This window comes from Ixodes scapularis, unplaced genomic scaffold (assembly GCF_016920785.2).
Source record: "Ixodes scapularis isolate PalLabHiFi unplaced genomic scaffold, ASM1692078v2 PGA_scaffold1__304_contigs__length_218370807, whole genome shotgun sequence".
Classification (NCBI taxonomy): domain Eukaryota; kingdom Metazoa; phylum Arthropoda; class Arachnida; order Ixodida; family Ixodidae; genus Ixodes; species Ixodes scapularis.
In genome coordinates, this window is record NW_024609846.1 from 171,173,184 (window position 1) to 171,192,309 (window position 19,126).

The 19,126-nt window shown below is 46.6% G+C and overlaps 1 protein-coding gene across 5 annotated transcripts in view; it reads left to right on the plus strand.

Moving 5' to 3' along the window:
• Positions 1–19,126, plus strand: part of LOC8039553 (basement membrane-specific heparan sulfate proteoglycan core protein) — a 430,543-nt gene that overhangs the window by 172,745 nt on the left and 238,672 nt on the right. For all 5 annotated transcript variants that reach the window (XM_040222261.3, XM_040505271.2, XM_040222262.3 and 2 more), the window contains exon 2: positions 13,866–14,289. In XM_040222261.3, coding sequence (XP_040078195.1) covers positions 13,866–14,289 — 424 coding nt within the window. The remainder of the gene's footprint in view (positions 1–13,865; positions 14,290–19,126) is intronic.

A 19,126-nucleotide genomic window follows, 5' to 3' on the forward strand; every position in this document is an offset into this window, starting at 1 on the left:
CCCCTGATGAGCACTCTTTGGCGTGCTCCGCAGCGTTTCTCTTTTCGTATTTCTTCCAAGACTTCGGGCGTGCCCCTCCGCTATTTTAGCGGGCGCACTCCCGGTTGTTGCTGTCGTTGCTTTTGCCATTTGATTCAATTGCCCTCCAAGCGTTCACTCGTGCGTGGTTCGTGTAAAGGTGCTTAGGAAACCGGAAATGCGGGGACTTTGGGGCACTCCTTCCTGCTGCGTAGCATGACTCCGAATAAAGACTTCGGAGTGGCCCTGCCCGTAGGGAGTCGGATTTCAAACGTATATGCTCGCGCGTAATTCGTAGCCGCAGTGCTTCGGCGCCCAAACGGCTCGGTCTTGCCGTGCATGCTTTTTTCCGATCGGTTAACCTGTCGCGCTGACTGAGTCTTGACTCGGCGAGCTTAGGCGGCTAGTTGCCTCGTTGTTGTTGTTCCTGCTACGACCAACCAGAAAGTTAATTGCAATGCTTTTTTTTGTTTTTTTATTTACTGTGCATTTAGTTAAGCGTAGACGGATAATGAGATCGCCGTCGTAGCCTTGTCCGTTGTCTTGGTATTTGCCGGCTCGTCTTTTCCTATGGACTCCTGAATTAATATCTTAGTATTCGAAGGAGCGTTCATCGTGACACGAGGCCTCGATTCAAGTCACATGTAAAGGCTGCGATCAGGTAATCGGAGGCGCACTTGTTTTGGAGTGATCTTGAATGGAAATGTAATCGTTCGGGAACTTGAAGGAACGCGTCTTATTCTCTGATCTCGTGCGGTAAATGAAATGCTTAATACCTTTTTGTACAACATGTTTGTGCCCCGCTCGTAGACGGCACTAGCGGCAACTTCCCGTCACGTGCGTGGGCTGAAGATAAGAATCTGCAGCACCGACAGGGCGTTTCGGGCACTTGGGGGGTCGTTTTGTCGAAGACCTTCTCCTATCGGGTACACTGATGCGTCTTAGAGCATTCGAGTTGCTTCTCGTCGGCGTTCTCTTTCCGAACCTGTAGACATCAGTCTGAGGCATACCGCTTTCGCCGGCGCAACAAAATACACCTTGTTCTACACCGTGTCCCAGATAGCGGCCAGGCTCTTTAAATCGACCGAAAAAATCGGTTTCTTAACCTATCGTGCTACGATTTTGTGCAGGGTTGCCTACAGGTGGTGGCTTTTTTCTATAAAATTCGAAAAGAGCGAACTTACCTGAGGAAAAGTAAAGAAAGAAGCTGAACTCCTAAGGAAACGCAGCGAAGCCACTGGTCTTTAATCCATAGGGCGCCTTATGGTTTGAAGACCGGCAGCTTCGCTGCGTTTTGACTTTTTTCTCAGGTAAGTTCGCTCTTTGCGAATTTTATCGAAAGAAATGCACCACCTGTGGCCAACGCAGTACAAAATCAGAACGCGATTGGTTAAGGAAACGATTTTCGCGGTCGATTTAAAAAGCCTGGGCCCTATTTGAGACAGGCGGTAGACTTGGGTCCATCTGTTGCGTGTCCATAATATCCTAAGCCCCTCCTCACCGCGCTCTTCCCGAGATTGTGGTAATTAAAAACGGTCCGAAGATGGACGAGAAAAGAGCACATGCACACAGAGCGCGTGTGCGCGTCTGTGTGCATCTACACACAGGCAGCGTCACCCAAGTCTCGACTGCGTATTCCAAGTTTTAATAGCCGACACTTAAAAATTGTCTCTCCAGCCTAAAAGTAGCGATCATAGGCTGTTCACGTCTCGCGTAATTTTACGCATGTCCAATTGCCCTGCCGAATTATCAAATCGAAGCAACTACGATTTCATCTGGAAATTAAATCGAGAAGCACAGATTTTGAGACGCAGATTTGCGTTTCGTCACTCGACGAAACCTGTGACTTGACAGGATACTACGGCCACTAACCGTGACGTCACGCCTTTCGCGGTTCTCCTCCTCACCGACATCGAGTCGCTCGCAGAAGTTCCGTTCCGCCAACCCGTCAATAGGCTTAACGGCGGGAACGCCCTAAGGAGACGGCGTCTTGATCCTGTTACGTCATGGCTCGTGCATCGAGGGAGCTGCAGAAGAGCATTTCCAGCGACGTCCTTGTATATGCTGTATTCCTCAAATCGCGAAGTGAAATTTCGGAGACTCTTCCGCGAGGAGGTGTTAGTACCTGCCAGAAGGTCTTTATGCGAAACTAACGACCCCCTTTTGAGGCTGGAGAAGCCCTTTAAAATGCAGGACGTGGCTCAGTACGGTGATGCTCCTTGCTTCCAGAATCGTTATTCGACCTTCTTGTCGTCTAATGCCGCAATATTATCGGCTGGTGGACGACAATATGCTGTTGGGGGACGCCCTGTGTTTCCCGTCCGTGACTCTAAAGAGGAAATAGTGTGCGACAGTTCGTGGTTACGGCATCGTGGCTCGAATGTCAGCCTTAGCATAGCGTCAGATGGCAGCCCACGCAGTTTCCATCTGGTCGACAATCTCGCCTTATTTAAAAAAAATAAAATCAATCGGCGATGGGGAATTCTTGCAGAAATCTCATCCCTGGCTTATGAGCACTTCGCCTTAGTCCGTCGTGGAGTTTGATTCTGTTCCGTCTCATTCTTGTGCAGACGATTTTGTTTATTTTTCCTGTTGCCGTTTAGATCTCTTCGTCATTTCACTTAGCGAGGGCCCCAAGGCCATTTCGCGATCGATAAACGATTGAACATGGCCCGCTGCTCGTTACAACCAGTAACCAAATCTTTTTTTTTTTTTTTTTATTATATAATTTTACGGCTATCAGACATTTGCGGGAGCAGTCATTGCACGTCGTGAGTTTGTTGTTCGGGAAATTAACATGGAGCGTCAATTCGGCAGCGCTGAAAGCGGTAAACGACGAAGCGAGTCATGCGCTCGGGGAATTGGTGCCTACCTTCCTGCTTGCCTGCCGGCTGAGCGAGACTGACTGCTGCCCAAATCGACGCTGTGATCCTCCACTCGGGCAATTCGCGTCTCCTGCAGGCGGCGGGAGGCTTTCGGTGTAGTTTGGGGGGGTCACGACGCCCTGATGTTTCCCTGCCCTCCTTCTCGCGTCTCCCTCCCTCCCTTCTTCCCGGAATAGCGGAACTTCGACCGGTGACGTTAATTGGGATGCTCGGTGCTTGGAATGCGGCACCTCTGCTCGTCCTCTTCCTTTTTATTTTTTTTTCTTGCTTGTCTTTGTTGGTGTTGTTGTCTTGTCTTTAGTTGCTCTGCTCACTCGAACAATTCTGTATGTAACTGGGCTGTCATCAACTGCACTCCCCGGGCCGATTTGTTTCTAGTGGAGAGAGTTGTAGTTAGTTTTCCGTCTCGTTTGTGTATACATATACGCGTTCTGTTGCCCGCGGCAGTAATTAGTCTCTTGCTCCGCTCTTTTGCGTTCTTGAAAATGTATCTGGTTGCCTTACCTTGAAGAGTATACGCTAATTGAACTCCTCTCCATACGGTTTTTATATAGGGGAGAAGAAACACAATATTGAGACGATTCGCACTCTCAAATCGCCAATTCATTGCTCCCCTCTCCCCCCGCCACACGCACGCACACACACTTTTCTTTTTCTGCACACGTGCAGATTTTTTCTTTTTTTTTCACTAAAAAACGCCCGTGCCTCTACTTCCCCGCACAACGCTCGGAGGGCCAAGCACTGCAACTTGCGGAGGCAGCTCAGCGACTCACGATGCCGAAACATTTAGCTAAACCGAAAAGCGCAGTCTCAGTTTTGACATCAAGCAATGGAAAAATGTCACGCTTGCATTGCTTGATGTCAAAACTAAAACTGCGTTTTTTTTTTGTTTTTTTTTTTTGTTTTTTTTTTTGTCTAAACATGTTTTGGCATCGTCATTCGCTGAGCTGCCTCGGTAAGTCGCAGTCTGCGAGTGTTGTGTGGGAAAGTAGACGCACGGAGCAGCGCCGCAAAAGGGTCGGCTGTGCGGGTCACCCAAGCACGTGCCTCAAAACTTTTTTGACAAAAAAAAAAATTGTTTTCGAGTCTTGAAATAACCGCGTGCCTTTAGATTAATGGAAGAAGCGGGTCGGGGACACGATCTTTTTATATCTGCTCTAAAGTAACTCTAGCTACTTCTGTTGTGTCGTCTCTTTTTGAAACAACTATACATGCTACGTTAAAACTAATAATTGTGTTCAGATGCAGAAACTACATAGTTTTCTGTGCGAACATATAGGAGCACAAATCCTTTATAACGAGTCTGAGGAAGCAATAGATCGTTATGCTCTTTGTGAAGTGGAGCCTAAGTATCTATTCAAAACCTGTCTACAAATTTTTATTTTAAAAAAATATAAGGACGTCATAAAGCCTTCTTTTTAGAATTCCCTTTAAAGTTAAGTTAATTACAATTTTCAAAGACATAATTAAGATAATGCAGTTCCAAATAAATATCGGCCCTTTTGGTATCCTCAAGATAATACAAAAAAATATTTCATGATCGGAACATTTTAAGAACCAAAAACGAATTGCACAAACTGAAGACAACCTAAAATTGCAAAACGACAAAAATGTGTTTGGAAGGTCTAGATGCATCATCTATAAATATAGTCTGCAATTACACGAAGTATGGCCACTAGGATGTTCTGTCTCGCACTGTATGCTGGGACGTTTCTGGCACCTCTGGCATCATGTGCCGCCGGACATCAGCTACATTATTGCTGTTCCTCCCACATCGACATTTCGGCCTTTCACGAGGTTTTGGTTGACAGTTTCAGCGGCAGCGACGAACTTTTTTTTGCTAGCGAAGATCTCGTGGTGTCATTGGTGCTATCGGGTTGAGAATCGCTCAGAAGTCGACGGCTTTCAAGTTGACGGTAAAATTCGCGCGAGCTCCCGCTGTTAGTTTCGCTCTGTGCTTATACGTTTCGATCTGACGCAACACGTTTGGACAAAAACGTCGAAAGAACCCACTCTTCTAAGCGTAGTTTGAGAGAGGATGAAAATCCCTCGCGTTTCCCAGCCCACTCTCGAAGGCGTAAAGAATCTGCACTCGTGACTAGCGCGACAGAGCGCGGCGCTCACAAGTATCGTCAGGCGCCGATGACGCACATCACTGAACTCGCAGAGCCATAGTCCCGTGTTCTGGATTTGTTTTCCAAGGACACGGTCTTCTTCTCCGTGGCGCGAACGAACGTGAACCGAGCATCGATTGCGTCGGAACAGTCGCCGTTACCGCGGTTAGGCTTAGCAGGCCGCGGTAAACGTTGACGTTATCCGCTTTCACCGCCTTTCTTGAAACTTGCACTCGTTTCTCTAGTTTCAAACGCGAAAATCGTGTGCTTTTTAATGCTGTCTGTCGGAAATCGTATACGAGAGGCGTAAAAGGTACTGCTGTACCGAGCGATAATCTCTCGCAGATGTCGAATATTCGCGTAAGCTCGCGATTTTTCGGGCACCGCGAGTCAGTAAAACGCGAATTTGTTGCGGTTTTTTTACTCATAGAAATAGGATTATTTACGGCATGAATACTACACTCGTAACAAAATTGGATTTTGGGGGTGGCAAGTAGGTAGTGATCGATGCTTTCCACTTGTATTTGTACGTGCATTGTGTTTTTCTCCGGAAAAAGAGGAAATCTTCCCGTGTCCGTACACTCCGCGTAGTGCCTCTTCCCTCCGTGTGACGCATTTTGTGTGTTTAGACCGGTTCAGAGTTTGGGCTACAGAGCCGAGAAAGCTCTGCGCAGAGGACGCCCATACTCGCCGCGCCACTACATCGTCTTAATGGTTTCTGTCCGGACCGTTGGCGTGACTCGGGCTTTATGGTGCGCGGATTAACGCCGCGTGGAAAAAGAAAGTGTTTTCTTGCCGAGTTTGCGTCTCGAGTCCCGAGTCTACGCCGTACTCTCCATCTCTGGTTAGCACCTGGGCTATAAACCGTGGTAGCGCGCTCACTCCCGCTCCCCAACCTCTCTCCGGGACGCTTTAGAAGCACTTGCTGTTGCAGCCCTTCGTGCCATTCACGGCGTTTTGCTTGTATACGTCCGCCGCTGGTCCGTTGCTCTGGTCTTTTGCTTTTTTTATGGTCGTTACACATCTGGATGTATTTCTTGTCGTTCCGCCTGGTACACGACGCTTGGGGTTTCTGGGGAGGAAATGGCGGTGGGGAACGGAAGCGGGAAAAGGACGCGGGAAAGTGTTCCTTGTTTTGTTAATCTTCCTACGACGCTCTGCTCGGTGGTTATGACCGTGCGTCTGAAGGCGCTTGCTTTGCGTTCGTTTTGATGTGGATGATGGGTTGTGTTCTTTTTTTTGTGCTCCTTTACGGGTTGGTTTCGGCCGTTAGTGTTAATGTGTAGCCGACGCTCGGCTTTTTTTCCGAAGGGCGGCAGATTGGAGCACGAAGGACTTTTTTGGGATGGTCGCGCACATCACTAATAGTGAAGTGCGTGGGACCAAAAGCGTCGCTGTGACCGGATTTCTTACATTAGACAAACGGCGGCCGTAAGAGCACCGGCAGTCTTGTCGACTCCGGCGGTGTTGGTTCAAGAACGCAATGGCTCCTAGCTTTTTCTTTTGAGCACACCATCGAGCTTGTCGTTGCAACTGATAACTAGCGAGGCTCACAACTCGTGGCGTGATGGCGACGAGGCGAACCCTGGTCGTGGCGACAAGGACGAAAACCATAAGAGGGTGCCACCGCTCATCTCGGCACAAATAGTGACTCCCGAAATTAGAACGAGAAGACATCCTAGAGTTGTCCCTTCTCCAGTGCGCGCTTTGCTACCTTAGATAACGCTTTAGCGTCTCGCGAGCCTCGAGTGCGTACTGCTTATAGTCGAGTGTAAAGTGTAAAGGGGAAGCTCTTCCCATCTCTTTCCACTTTAGCAAAAGTGAATGCTGGAAAGTAGGCGACCTCCTCTCCAACATTCGCTCTACTTAAGTGGGAAGAGGTTGGAGGGGCTTCCACTTCGCTCCACCTGTCACCTATTATAGTGATGATGAACGTAGGCGCGAATCACGCGACTCTTCGTATCAATGTTAGCAGCCGTATCACTCTTTTTCCGTGTGAGCTTGTTTGCGTTCGTAGGTTGGGGGCTTCGAAATTGATTCCGACCCACCTTGTGATTGTTCGTCGTATAAGCTATGCTAAAGCAGGACTTCCACGGGTAGAGTTGCAGCGAAGAGCAAGGTTTAGCTCTCCCTAATTTGTGATCGGAATGGAGCTGCATTTAAAGTTGTCAAATCGGCTACCGTGGAACTTTTCAATACGGTGACTGTGTTTTGGTGGAGATGGAAAACCTAATATACCGTCGTGGTTTCCTCTATTAATACTTCTCACAGCAATACACCTCCTTGTTGTGCCATTCAGTAACGTATTTAATTTCATACACAGACGTTTCAATCTGTCATCCCTCGCGTCAGTTCGGTGACATTTTGTACAAAACGAAGTCGGAAAAGGAGGTATCATAAATTATTATTGTTCTTTCTTTATTTTTAGGGGGAATTTTTAGCTGCTTTATCGGATGCACTGCGTATCACGATGTCTTCGCTTTTCATTTAGACCTATGTACCAGATCTGTCATGCAGTGGATTGCAATGCTTCATCTTGTTTTGCCTAATATGAGCGCACGCTCAATTATGGCCTCCGGTATTCGAAAAAGTATTCAAGATGGATCGCGTGACAGGGAGATCAGACACCGCACTACGCATCGGGAAGTTGTAATAACTAATATTAATTTTACTTTGCCCTACTGCGTTGCAGGTTCTTTTTTTATGTAAATGTGTATTTTATTGCGGGAGCTACACGTATGGTTAAGATACGTGCAGGAGGAAAAACACGCTTGCATTTTGGTTCTTGTTTACCCGTACCCATATACAGCAGAGCACATGGCTCATCTTTCCTCTGTCGGGTGGGAACTTCGCTAATTGCATTGCAACGGTTTCTGCCGCGTTAATTAAGGAAACTTGATTAGGCCGGTTAATTGTGAGTGCTCACTAAATATCTGTGGGAGCGGGAAAAACAAGCAGGCGCCAAATATTTGCGAAATTAGCCGGTTCGTGATGCGCGTACGAACCGCAAGCGGGCTTTTCCGCAGGGCTCCCGGCCGTTTGGTGCTGCCTTCTTGTTTCTACGGGGGGGAACACGAGGCGGGCTTCCCCGCTCGATCGGCGCGCGTTAGGAGGAGCATCCTGCTTCCCGCGCAGGAGCGAAGTAAAATCGACTTTTCTCTGTCATGCTTAAAGCAGCAACCTTCTCCTTTTATACTCGAGAACAAAAAGAAAGTATTGTCATTGGAAGCTCTGCTTACATATGCGTCGAAAGAAGCGTATCTTTTCTTGGGGTTGCCAACGAGTGAATAAAGAAAAGTGAAAGGGTTATCGGCGCAGTTCTCTGATATTTTGGGGTGAAGAATGTTTTATACCGCGCTCAGTATGGCTAATCTGTTTGACACGACCTAAGGTCGTTAGATGTTTCTTCCATCTATTTTTCGTCGGTTTATCTTGCGAACGCTCTTGTGTTTCCTTAGCGTCGCGTGCCGCGCTGCGTATTTGTCTGGGAAATATTTTATTGTTCCTTCGCGATACGACGCCCGGTCCCTGTACACCGCCCTCGGGCCACCTTGGGCGCATTTTGTAACTAAGGTAATCTCGATTTATTTGCTGACGCCGCATACCTTCAGTATAATGGCGCGATGCCAGTCTATTCCCGGGGCACGTTACTGTAATCGTTTCTTTTTGCGAGCCGATAAATTAATGGGACGCGGATCTCATCGTTTATCCGATAAGCTTCTTAAAGGCGAAACTTTTTTAACCCGGCTAGTGTCATTACTTTTTTTTTTTCTATACTATATGCTTGCAACGTTTTGTAAGAATGGATAGAACGACGGTTTCATGTGGCGCGCCAGTTCTTCTGATTCGAAGAAAAGGCAAGCCTCGAGGCGTTTTTTGTGTTATTTTGTTGTCGTCTGTAGGATGTCACGATACTCTTCAGCAAGCGCCGTGGAAACTCTTAAAAAGGGACACTGACATTGTATTTATGCTCGCCAAGGTTTTTATGCGACCGTTTCCTATGAGAGCCCAACCGGACTTGCGCGCGTTACTCCAAAAAGTAATTAATGACAATTGGCCGCCAAAGCAATGGATTACCGTTACAAATTACTCTCCGCCAAACGGAATTAATTACCTTGTTACTTTACTCGATTACTTTTGCGTTACTCCAAAGAAGCGCTCAAAATATCTGCTGCGTATTTGAGGCGGGAAATTTTACCCCCATCACCTACTTATTAGTACCACACTTATTAGAACCAAAACTCCAGACGAAATGTTAAAGAAAAATTTTTCAGCTGAACTGTTTTTGCGGTTTAGAAATTATTAAAAAAAAAAAAGCAGTTGTCAGTGCACAGCAGGCTTCTACGTCTCTCACGGGTTTACAGCACCGCCTTACGTTGTCTCAACTCTAGTGTCAAAGTCACCCAATGTTTATTCGCAGAAACCTCGGGCCGTGTTTCCTTTCCCAAAAATATCGGCCCAAGCTCCCGCAGGAACAATCTGCTTACAAAAACCCAAGCATTCTCGTTTCTAAGATTAGATGTTCAGCTTCGAAGTTCCAAGCGGTTTTGGTTGTGCTCCCCGGCCAGCTTGTCGCCCGCGGTTGCTGTTACAGTTGCTGCTACAACGGACAGAAGGGTTGATGCTAATTTTTTTTTTCTTTTACAATGAACTGCTGCCATCGGATCCCTCATCGTCTAGTGTTAAGTCAAGTGACAGAAGCCAGTAGCTAGTTGATTCATCCAGTATTTAGCTCTCACAGCGCTATCAAGGACAAGCAGGGGCGAAATCTCATTAGAGCTTGTTCTGTTTGCGGGTGGGCGAAACATTGAGAAGCAAAAAACGACTTCGTGTGACGACAAAACAAAATAATAAACAATGTTGATTGGTTTTGGGAGAACAAAGCGCAGAGGGGTGGGGAGGAAAGGGTCCAGAGTCCTATTCCTCCCGCAATTCCCGCGACAGTTTTAAGCGCGATTCAGACCAACGTGTTTTTGTGCGCGCATAGGTCGTCCGCTTCCCGGAAATTGCGTATTTCGTGACGTCTTTGCTGTTTCCGGTGCACTTTCTATGCGCGTTGGTTGGGACGGTGCGCCTCTGGGGCGAGGGGAAGAGCATCTGCGCCAGACGGCGAAGAAGCGCGGAGCCGGAACTCGTGACCGCCACCGATTGGCCGGGAGAAGAGCGGCCCTACTACGTCACAACGCGTTTTTGTGCGCGTTCAGAAAAAAGTTTCAAATCATCCAACTTGTGCGCGCCCGGAAGGCGCAAGGAATCAGCGCGGCGTCACGAAATACGCAATTTCCAAGAAAGCCGCGACCTACGCGCGCACAAAAACGCGTTGGTTTGGATCGCGCTTTATGGGCCAATAGTTTCCTACTTTTTTTTGCACGCTAGAAGGCAGCCCGTTCCTTTTACAAGTAGAAGCCTGTTGCCTTCATATAGACAGTCGAATCCTCCTAGCTTGGCTGACCGTACAGATGAGTCCGGAAGCAGGCCCTGGCTGGGCTGTCGTGCTTTCCGTGAATTCCTTTCCTCGCCAGCACTCTTTGCTGGCGAACTCCCGTCTTGTGTTACCACGCTAAAAGCGCGAAGGTCAGTGCATCGCCCTTCCTCCACTCAATCTCTCCCCTTGACGGGACGGAAGAATCGTAACGAGTGATTTCAGTGACTCGTTACAGAAGAAAGTAATTGCATTACATTACAAATTACAATTTCAAGAAAGTAACGTTTAAGGACTAAATTACACGAAAAGTAGCTAATTACAAGTGATCCCGTTACTTGTAACGGATTGCTTCCAAGTCTGAGGCCAACTACCCAGAACACAATTTGTGGCTCGAAATTCGTTTTCTCTCTGCGCGAAAACAGCCGGTCGAGAATTGGCCGGTTTCACACCTAGCTGACAAGTATCGCCATTACTGGGACCTGACGTTAATTTCTACTTCCTGGTTTCTCCGAACTACTTCTGCGGCGTGAAAATAACGGGGCAAACCGAACACTCGTGGCGCATAAAATACTGAAATGTCCGCCAGTGACGTCACTTGCAAGCTATGTATAGCGCTCAACCTATAACGCACCAAATATATTCAATATTGTGGGTTATCTAATGTCCCTGACATACCCCTGTCAAACCGACCGCTTAGACATTTTTTTTTTTAGTAGAAAGGTCAATTTTTTTTTAAATGGAGGAGTTTGTGCCACACGACACCGCAAGTGCTCCTCCCCTAAAACGTCCATTCCGGGAAAGGAGCTCGCTTGCGTCCTTTAGTACAAAGGAAGTTCTCTCGACAGTGTTATATTGCGACGGGTCGAGTCAATGAAGCTTTATACAAACTGTTTAGTATTAAGTAAACGAGAAGAACGGCCGCCATGTCGGTTACTCGCCATCCTTTGAGCACGCGAAGGCCCTTGCCGAAGATATGGAGAAAAAAATGTTTTGCCAGGCAATGACCACCTGAATTCGTCATTCTCGTGGCTGCCATTGTCTGGCTAGGACACGAAAGTTTCTTGAGCTTTTTTTTTTTTTTTTATTATCAGAATTATTTCTTTTTAAAAACGTGGTTCGTAAAATAAACATTGACTTGTAATGTTTTCATCGATTATTTTAAGTTTAATTTTAGTTTCCGTTTCATATCCGTTTAGCCGGCCCCAGAGTAATCAAAATTGGTGGTAAATAGAATATTCCCGGTCGTGTGGAAGCGACCCTTTAGCGGAAAGGATATGTATTGAAAAGAAGCTTTAGGACGTCGTCGTTCATTCGATATTAAAAATAAAAAAAAAGAATATGAACTCCATTTTTGTGTCTTTCAAGCAGCTGCAAATACGTGGATAGAAAAGAAAATGTGGCACAGACCACAGGAAGTACAAGGAGTTCCCGAGAAACGAGAACCGTGTTTTTCGACTCGGGTAAGTAAACTAAGCATCGCAGAAAGCTCAAACTTCGTGAGTGTGGCGCTAGCTGTTGGGATAGAACGCGAAAGTTTGAGAAAAATGACGTAACCTGGATCCAAAAATACGAAATTTCTCTGAACAGACGCCCACCTAAGCCTGATATCGTCAAAACAAGAAATGAATAGTGATAATGCATAGATGGCGGTACCTCCTTATTGAGTGACGATCGTGGTCACAGAAAACTAATATATATAATCTTTTTTATAATGTACTTTTGGCTTAAAAATAAGAGTGGACAATAAAAGCAATATCTAAAGTAAAAAAAAAAAGAAACGCGGTTGCATGAGGACGGCGTTCTTCTGCCGACGGATTTCGTCTGCGTGTTTTCTGCTTTCTTTAGCTGGTCGGCTACAACTTCCGACGCTGCTCCCGAATACGTGCGCCAAACGCGCCCCCACTCGACTCGGTCGTCTGCATCGCCGTCCACCGTTGACCCTAACCAACTTTTTAGCCCTATTTCTTTTTCTTTTTTGAGAAAAAGGGAGTTGCGTTTTGTGATTTTACGGGATAAAACCGACCTGTGAAATACACTTTTGACGAAAAGTTTAGATTGCTACGTGCAGGCGCCGATTTTTACGGCCCATTTTAGATCGATCCTCACTATTTCAAACACCCTATAAATCAAACAAAAGACAGTCTGCAGACAAATATCTAAGAAGTTTCTTCCTTGTATGATGGTCCTGTCACACGGGTCGTACAGAAACTGTCCGCAGACATGTCCGAAGAGTGCGCGCATAGGCATGAGGCCAACTGCACGAATCGTGTCCGTAGGTTCTCATCATGTGTGCAGCGGACACGGGTGCTTTTTGTGGGATCTACGAGCAGTAGAACCGCGACTTTGGGGTCATGGTACTTAATGCAGCGTCCCTTTCACTTCCGAAACTCTCGTGAAGGAATTGTTAACCAAATAAATTCATATAAAAAAAAAGGGCACGAAAGCGTTGGACATCCTGTTTTGCAGGTACTTCGAGGGGCCTTCAATCTTAAAGCCTTTGTAAAATTGTCCAATCCTCCACGATCCCGCCTCGACACGTGTTCCTCGGCATGCGGTGGTTCGCCGATATTCTAAAGGCCTTCGTTCCGAAGGCCTTCAAACGCCCTTTAAAGTGTTCCACGTATGGTCCCAGTTATAGACGCAACTTTTCACAAAAAGAAGGGCCGCTTCTCCAGGAAAAGCGGACGAAGCAAAAAAAAGTAAAACCGGTGATTTTTGTTATATCCACATAAAACTTTAACTTCTTTCAGAAAGATTGCCAAGTTCGTTTAGTTTAAGAGACACAAACATGGTAGTCCGTGAAATTTAAATGTTCGCCGTTACCTATGTGGGTGTAAGGTGCGAAACGGCGCCTCTATGTTCGCGCTAAGCGCGTTCCGCCGCGTAGACTACCGAGCTGTCTGGGATGGCTCAGGCGTGCGTGGCGGGAGACACTCGCTTGCGTGTAAACTGTCGCGAACCTGCCGAGGATTGTGTTCTAACGGGTTGGACTTGTTCGACAGAATTTCAACTAATATGCGCGTGCGCGGGAATAGAACCCGAGCTGACGTCGCCGTGTGGAGAAAGGGTGCAATATTTATCGCGTGTATTGTTTTTCTTTTAATTAAAACGTAATTAAATAATTAAAAGCTGATACCTGCTTTTGTATTGTGAATTCATTGATCAGTGTTTTCATTATTCTATTTTTTTGTTTGTTTCTTTTCCCCCGAAATGTGAATTTATTTTGTATGTTGATGTCGGTCGATACTGTTCAAGAAGTCGAATTTCGTCCGAATTCGCCGAACGTTGGAGGAATCGCCGTGCCAGTCGGATGTCGACTGGCACGGCGAGATCCGACTGGCACGATGTGGCGTAGTTCAGCTTACCGACTACCCCATCAGTTTTCGCCCGTCCTCATACCGCGCTCTTCTTCGTTCGTCGCAGGCGGACCTCGACCTGACATTTGACGAGGGCGAGTTTGCCGACTCCCCCAAGGTCGTGGATGGCGGCTCCAGCACGCTTTCGCCGTTGCGGATCATGAACCGCGTGCGACGCTGGTGGTACGACAAAGACCCCACGACGACGGAGGCCTCTGCAGGCGAACCGTCCTCGTCGACGACGACGACCATCGCAGAGCCCGAGATCCACTCAACGACGAGGCGACATCACCGGGAGACGTCAATCACGGACGACGAGGACGATATCGAGGCGTCCGGGGACGGGTTCGACGGTCACGGGTCCACGGACCACAGTGGGGGAGGTCCGAGCTTAGATGACGACGACAAAAAGATGGTGCACGTGCCCGGACCGGGCGCCAAGCAGCCCGGCATTAAGGACACGCACTCCTTCGACAAGCCGTCCTCCCCACGTAAGTCTGGAGTCTCCCTCGTGTCTGTTTTGCCCGGAGACACTTTCCTCGTGACACATTAAAGGGATGCTGAACCAAAATTCGGATTTCCCAAAATAAGCTTGAAGAAGTGTTCATCGGGGCGCCATAAACCACGAAACATAACTCATATAGCCATATCCCGCGCGGTATGGCCGTATTTCTGGAAAATGGAGGAGCGAATTAAGGGAGAATGTTGACGTCATCTTATCTCCGAAGAGTTGAGAAGGAAGGGCCTCGCTCCCTTTCCTCTCCGCGCCCTCGCGGAGTCAAGGCGAAAAGAGGAGGAAATGAGAATCGCGAGGTCAGGCGTCTTTTCGGCCTTGTGCGAACGCCCTCTTCTTTTACAAAAAATACGACGATCCGTTGGAGATGCCGCTTTATGTGAGGGACGTTCTGGGATTGGTAGCGTCCCGCCTATCGATTTCGCGTTGTTTTCTGAAATTCGATTTTCGGTTCAGCATCCCTTGAAAGCAACGAGTCACGCTGGTCGTACATCGTCCAAAATGCACGGTGCTGACGCGACGGAATTCTCTGCGCCTCGAGTGTGTTCCAAGCACTTTCTATGCTCCGAGCAAATCTGACGTGATACGAGGACACGTCTCAGACGGTGTCTATACAGACTGACGCTTGTCTCGTGTATTGGCGGTGTGTCACTGGTACGAAATTCGCATGGACTACTCAACTTCGACGGTTTTCGAATACCCAGGGCTCTACTCTTTCTGCTCTGCTATCTCTAAATTTGAGACGGCTTTTGAGAAAACAGCAAATGAAGGTGATGCCCAAATCCAAGATTAAAGGGTTCCCGCGCCCTCCGGGTGAACGACGTCGGATTTTTCATTTGTCGAGTCTAGCGGGCAGTTCAATAAACGCGGTAGATTGGGCGTGTTTTTTTTTGTTTTTTTTTTTTGTTGTTTGCTGCGGTGAGTTTGCCCAGCGTTCATTTCACACCAGCAAACCAAACTTATCGTTACCCGTCGGGTCAATGTCGATGTAGATTTTCTTTTTCTTTAAAGCTTTAAAAACACGTCCTCCCCTCTCCCCTACAAAAAGAAAAAATATTGTCGCGAAAGTTTTTAGCATGCGAAAGAGCCCTTCAAAGATCCGCGTCCTCCTTGCCCAATTTGGGCTCCTCTAGCCTTTTTTTTTCTTTGCTTGACGTACAACGCAGATGTGTATTTCAGAAATAGTTGTCGGAAGTTGCCGGTGTGTCACAGTTGCTAGCGACATTCTTCATATATGTATGTATATAATTTTTCTACACCTATTCTAAACGCACTACATCGCTCACTTCGATATGTAAAAAAGTTTGAGCACGGAAATATTACTAAAGACATCAACAGCTTCTTTCTTTCCTTTTTTTTTTTTGCATTGGTCGTTTAGGGTTTTCCACGTAAGAGATTAGCGCCGGGCGGGTCTCGTGATTTCGGTCTGCCGCTCATTGTGCCGCTGAGTTCTACCGACTACAAATACCTTTCAAGGTGTGACAAAAGCATTGAAAAGTTCCAATCGTGGCCCGTAAGCCTAACTGCAGCTGCTTCACCTCGGCTAACACAGATGGCGTTCACATGACCGGAAGCGACCAATCGGCGCGCATGATTTCGAATCTCGTTTTATTTTCGTGCTTTATCGGAAGAAAAGCTCGACGTAAGGACCCCACAAGGACCGTCATCCTAAAGTTCCTCTTTGCCGCCTGAGAATTGGTCATTTTCGCTTCACGCACCAATACCTTTTTCTGTGACGAGGACGCAAAGCTGTGTGACCAGTGTGGGAAAATGTTGACGTCACGGAAAGATGTCACGTCACGGGCGAAGCGTTGCCCAGATCAGTTTTGTTCACCTGATATTTTCCATTTCATCAAAAACTGCGTGTCTTTTCTTAAGAAAAGAAAAATTTTAATACACGTCGTTTTTTCCATTAGACTGGTACGACGTCAACATTCTATCTAGTGCTCTGTCCTCGATTATCCCAGGTGGTGTCTGTCGGGTTAGCAGGTTATGCGGACGCTTGTAGTGGAAGGGTAATTCGGGACTCGTTCGATTTATGTTTCTCAATCTCGCGTTATTGGCAACAAAAGAACGAGGGAGCTTTGGTCTGTAACGAGACGACGCTACAGACCCGTTCCGCTCGTCCCGCCAAGATGGGTGTCGGATGGCGGGCGTATTTCGTGTCGCGGCTCGATGATACTCGCGGCCCTCTGTGGCGCTTTGCTCCGCCCGCCGCGCAGCGTCCCTTTGATTCCGAGTCCCTCAGTCCCGGTTCGTTCTTTGTCTTGCTCTCGTTTCTGTCGGTTCTTCTTGAGTTACGGCGTGCTTTGTGGCTCCGCCGCCGGCATGCGCCCTCGTGGAAACGAGCGAGGATGGAGGCCAGAGGCACCGGAAGGTCACTCCCTGACAGGGCTCCAAGCTCCAGCTGTAAGGTGCCATGAATTCCAGGGCTGTCTAGAAGCTTAGTGTCTGGTACTACAAACTTGTGCATCTGTACGAAACTGTCTGTGCTATTAAATTCGTTGCACGCTTCTGTGTTTTGGAGTCGTCCGAAACACCGGCATACTTTTCGTGGGCCCAATGTAGTCGACCTCGACGAACTCGTAACCATCTCGATAGCCAGCATGATAACGATGCAGAATCCCTCGGCTTTTTTTGTTGTCGAAAAAAGTCTAGTTATGTAGTTTTTCTTTTTTTGTTCTTTGTTTTTTTTTTTTTTTTTTTTTTTTTGTCTTCCGTTTGTACCGTGTAACGGAAACGCCCACTTCATTGTTTATCGGATTAGGTTTGTACCATAGAGTTGTTACAATAAACGCTAGAGGTTCAGGTGGCGCTACTGTGCTGTTGCATTTTCAAGCAGACAGCAACCGGTCTAAATTGGACTTCCGGTAATGCATTCCTATAAGAAAACGCAAATGCTAAGAAAACGCAAATGCGTTTTCTCTTCACGCTCGAATAAAAGAGCACATATTGTTTAGTGTTGTGGCAGAATAAATTTTGGAACGTTTTACAATTTGATGTACAAAAATATGTGTCGGAGCATTTTTCTTTAGAATTCATGGCGTCGAACACTGCGCTAAAATAGCCCAATACACATGTATAATACGTGTTTACGCTATAAACTATTATAGGAGGCGTATTTACGCATATGGTCTGCTACGAAGCGCACACACTGAATTAGTTTGACAAAACACCAAAGTGATGCTAATATATGCCAGATCAAACAATGAAATCGTACAAGGACGATGCATGGAGTTATGGAAGGAAGAATACGTACTGGATTAGTAACAAACTGTGCATGAATAATCAAAATAAAACAGTAACGGTGTTTTTTTGTTCTCCTTGTTTTTTTTAAGTTATTTTGGTTTAAGTGCTAGTTTGTATTGACATATCATTCTGTACAACAGACTTCGGCCTCAATTTTTGCCAACTTGACCCTTTCGAACACTATGCACACAAATGTGTAAATCTAAAATTCTCGCCTTGTTTGGTGAATATTATATGGACTAATTATATACTTGTATACTTCTTGTCCTTGTCTTTTTTGCGCTATTTTTTATGTTTAACTAAGATGAACCAACCAGCCCAAAAACGTGCCGTACTAATTTAATCAAATTTAGCGGCACTTTAAACTCTGCCTGGCAACCAGATTCTAAAAAAAAAAAAGTGTAAATTTTCTTCACAAAAAAAGTTTATGAAGCAAATGTTTTCCACGATAAATGATGTGCGACGTTTGAAAGAATTAAACAACGCTCAAAACTAACTAAATAAATTACAATTTTATAGTGTGTATACAGCTACATAGTACCCGTTGCGAGTAAAGAAACTACGCTGCATTTTATTATTCCCTGGCTAAGAGAAAAATATCACGTGCGTTTTTCCATAGGAATACTCTGCTTCAACTTGCTGTCTGCTTCAATTTGCAAGCGGAGGTCCCATAGGCACTAGCGCCAGCTGAGCCTGTAGCGTTTATTGTAATACCTCTGTGGTTTGTACTTAACGAAAAGAAGCAACTTACGGAGAGTGAAGTGCATACGAAGCTGGTCGATTTCTTGTTGATTTTCGTGCACTAAGCAGGGGATATGCGGCTTTCGATTTAAATCGGACCGTGGAGTTTCGGTCATTTGATTCTCCGCTTGCTCCGTTCACCCACTGCTTTCTACGTGGCGGATTCCTAGTGCTTACGCAGCAGGTTTGGAGAACGAGCTGGATTTCTCAAAACGAACTGGCCGATAGACTATGAAAGAAAGCATTTTTGACTCGGCTCGGAGAAAAGCGTGGGGAGGGTCCAAAATTCCGAAGCTTGTTCGTGACCGATTCTACGGTAAAGAAAACTACAAAGGGTTTCTTTTTACTACGAAGGAGTTTCGTTTGCAAGTTCGGAAGGTAACTTCTAAGGGCGTGGTCAGTCCCCAACACGTCATTATCGCTGCGCACCCAATCAGATTGTGGTATCAGCTGATCAGAAAGTCCAAAAACGAATCGCGAAGCATGAACGCAAGCCGCGCCCTGCATTTCTGAGGCTCTCAGCGAATTTTGGGGTTGTTAAATATCTTCCTCCTCCCAACCTCTCTCTCTCTCTCTCTCTCTTTAGTACGAATGCGATGCGTGTCGAATGGAAATTCTGAGATGAGCTACGTAACCCACGAACTTTCTAAGTATAGTACTCGCCGTCTTTGTGAATAAGAAGACTCACGCATGGCTTCATTAATGCGACATTTGCATCCAGATAAGCTATTTGAAGCCAAACACGAAGAAACACTAACCGCTTTTTGAACGCAACTTTATTCGGAAGCGCTCTTTTCCTCGTCAACTTTCTGTTTCCGCGGTGC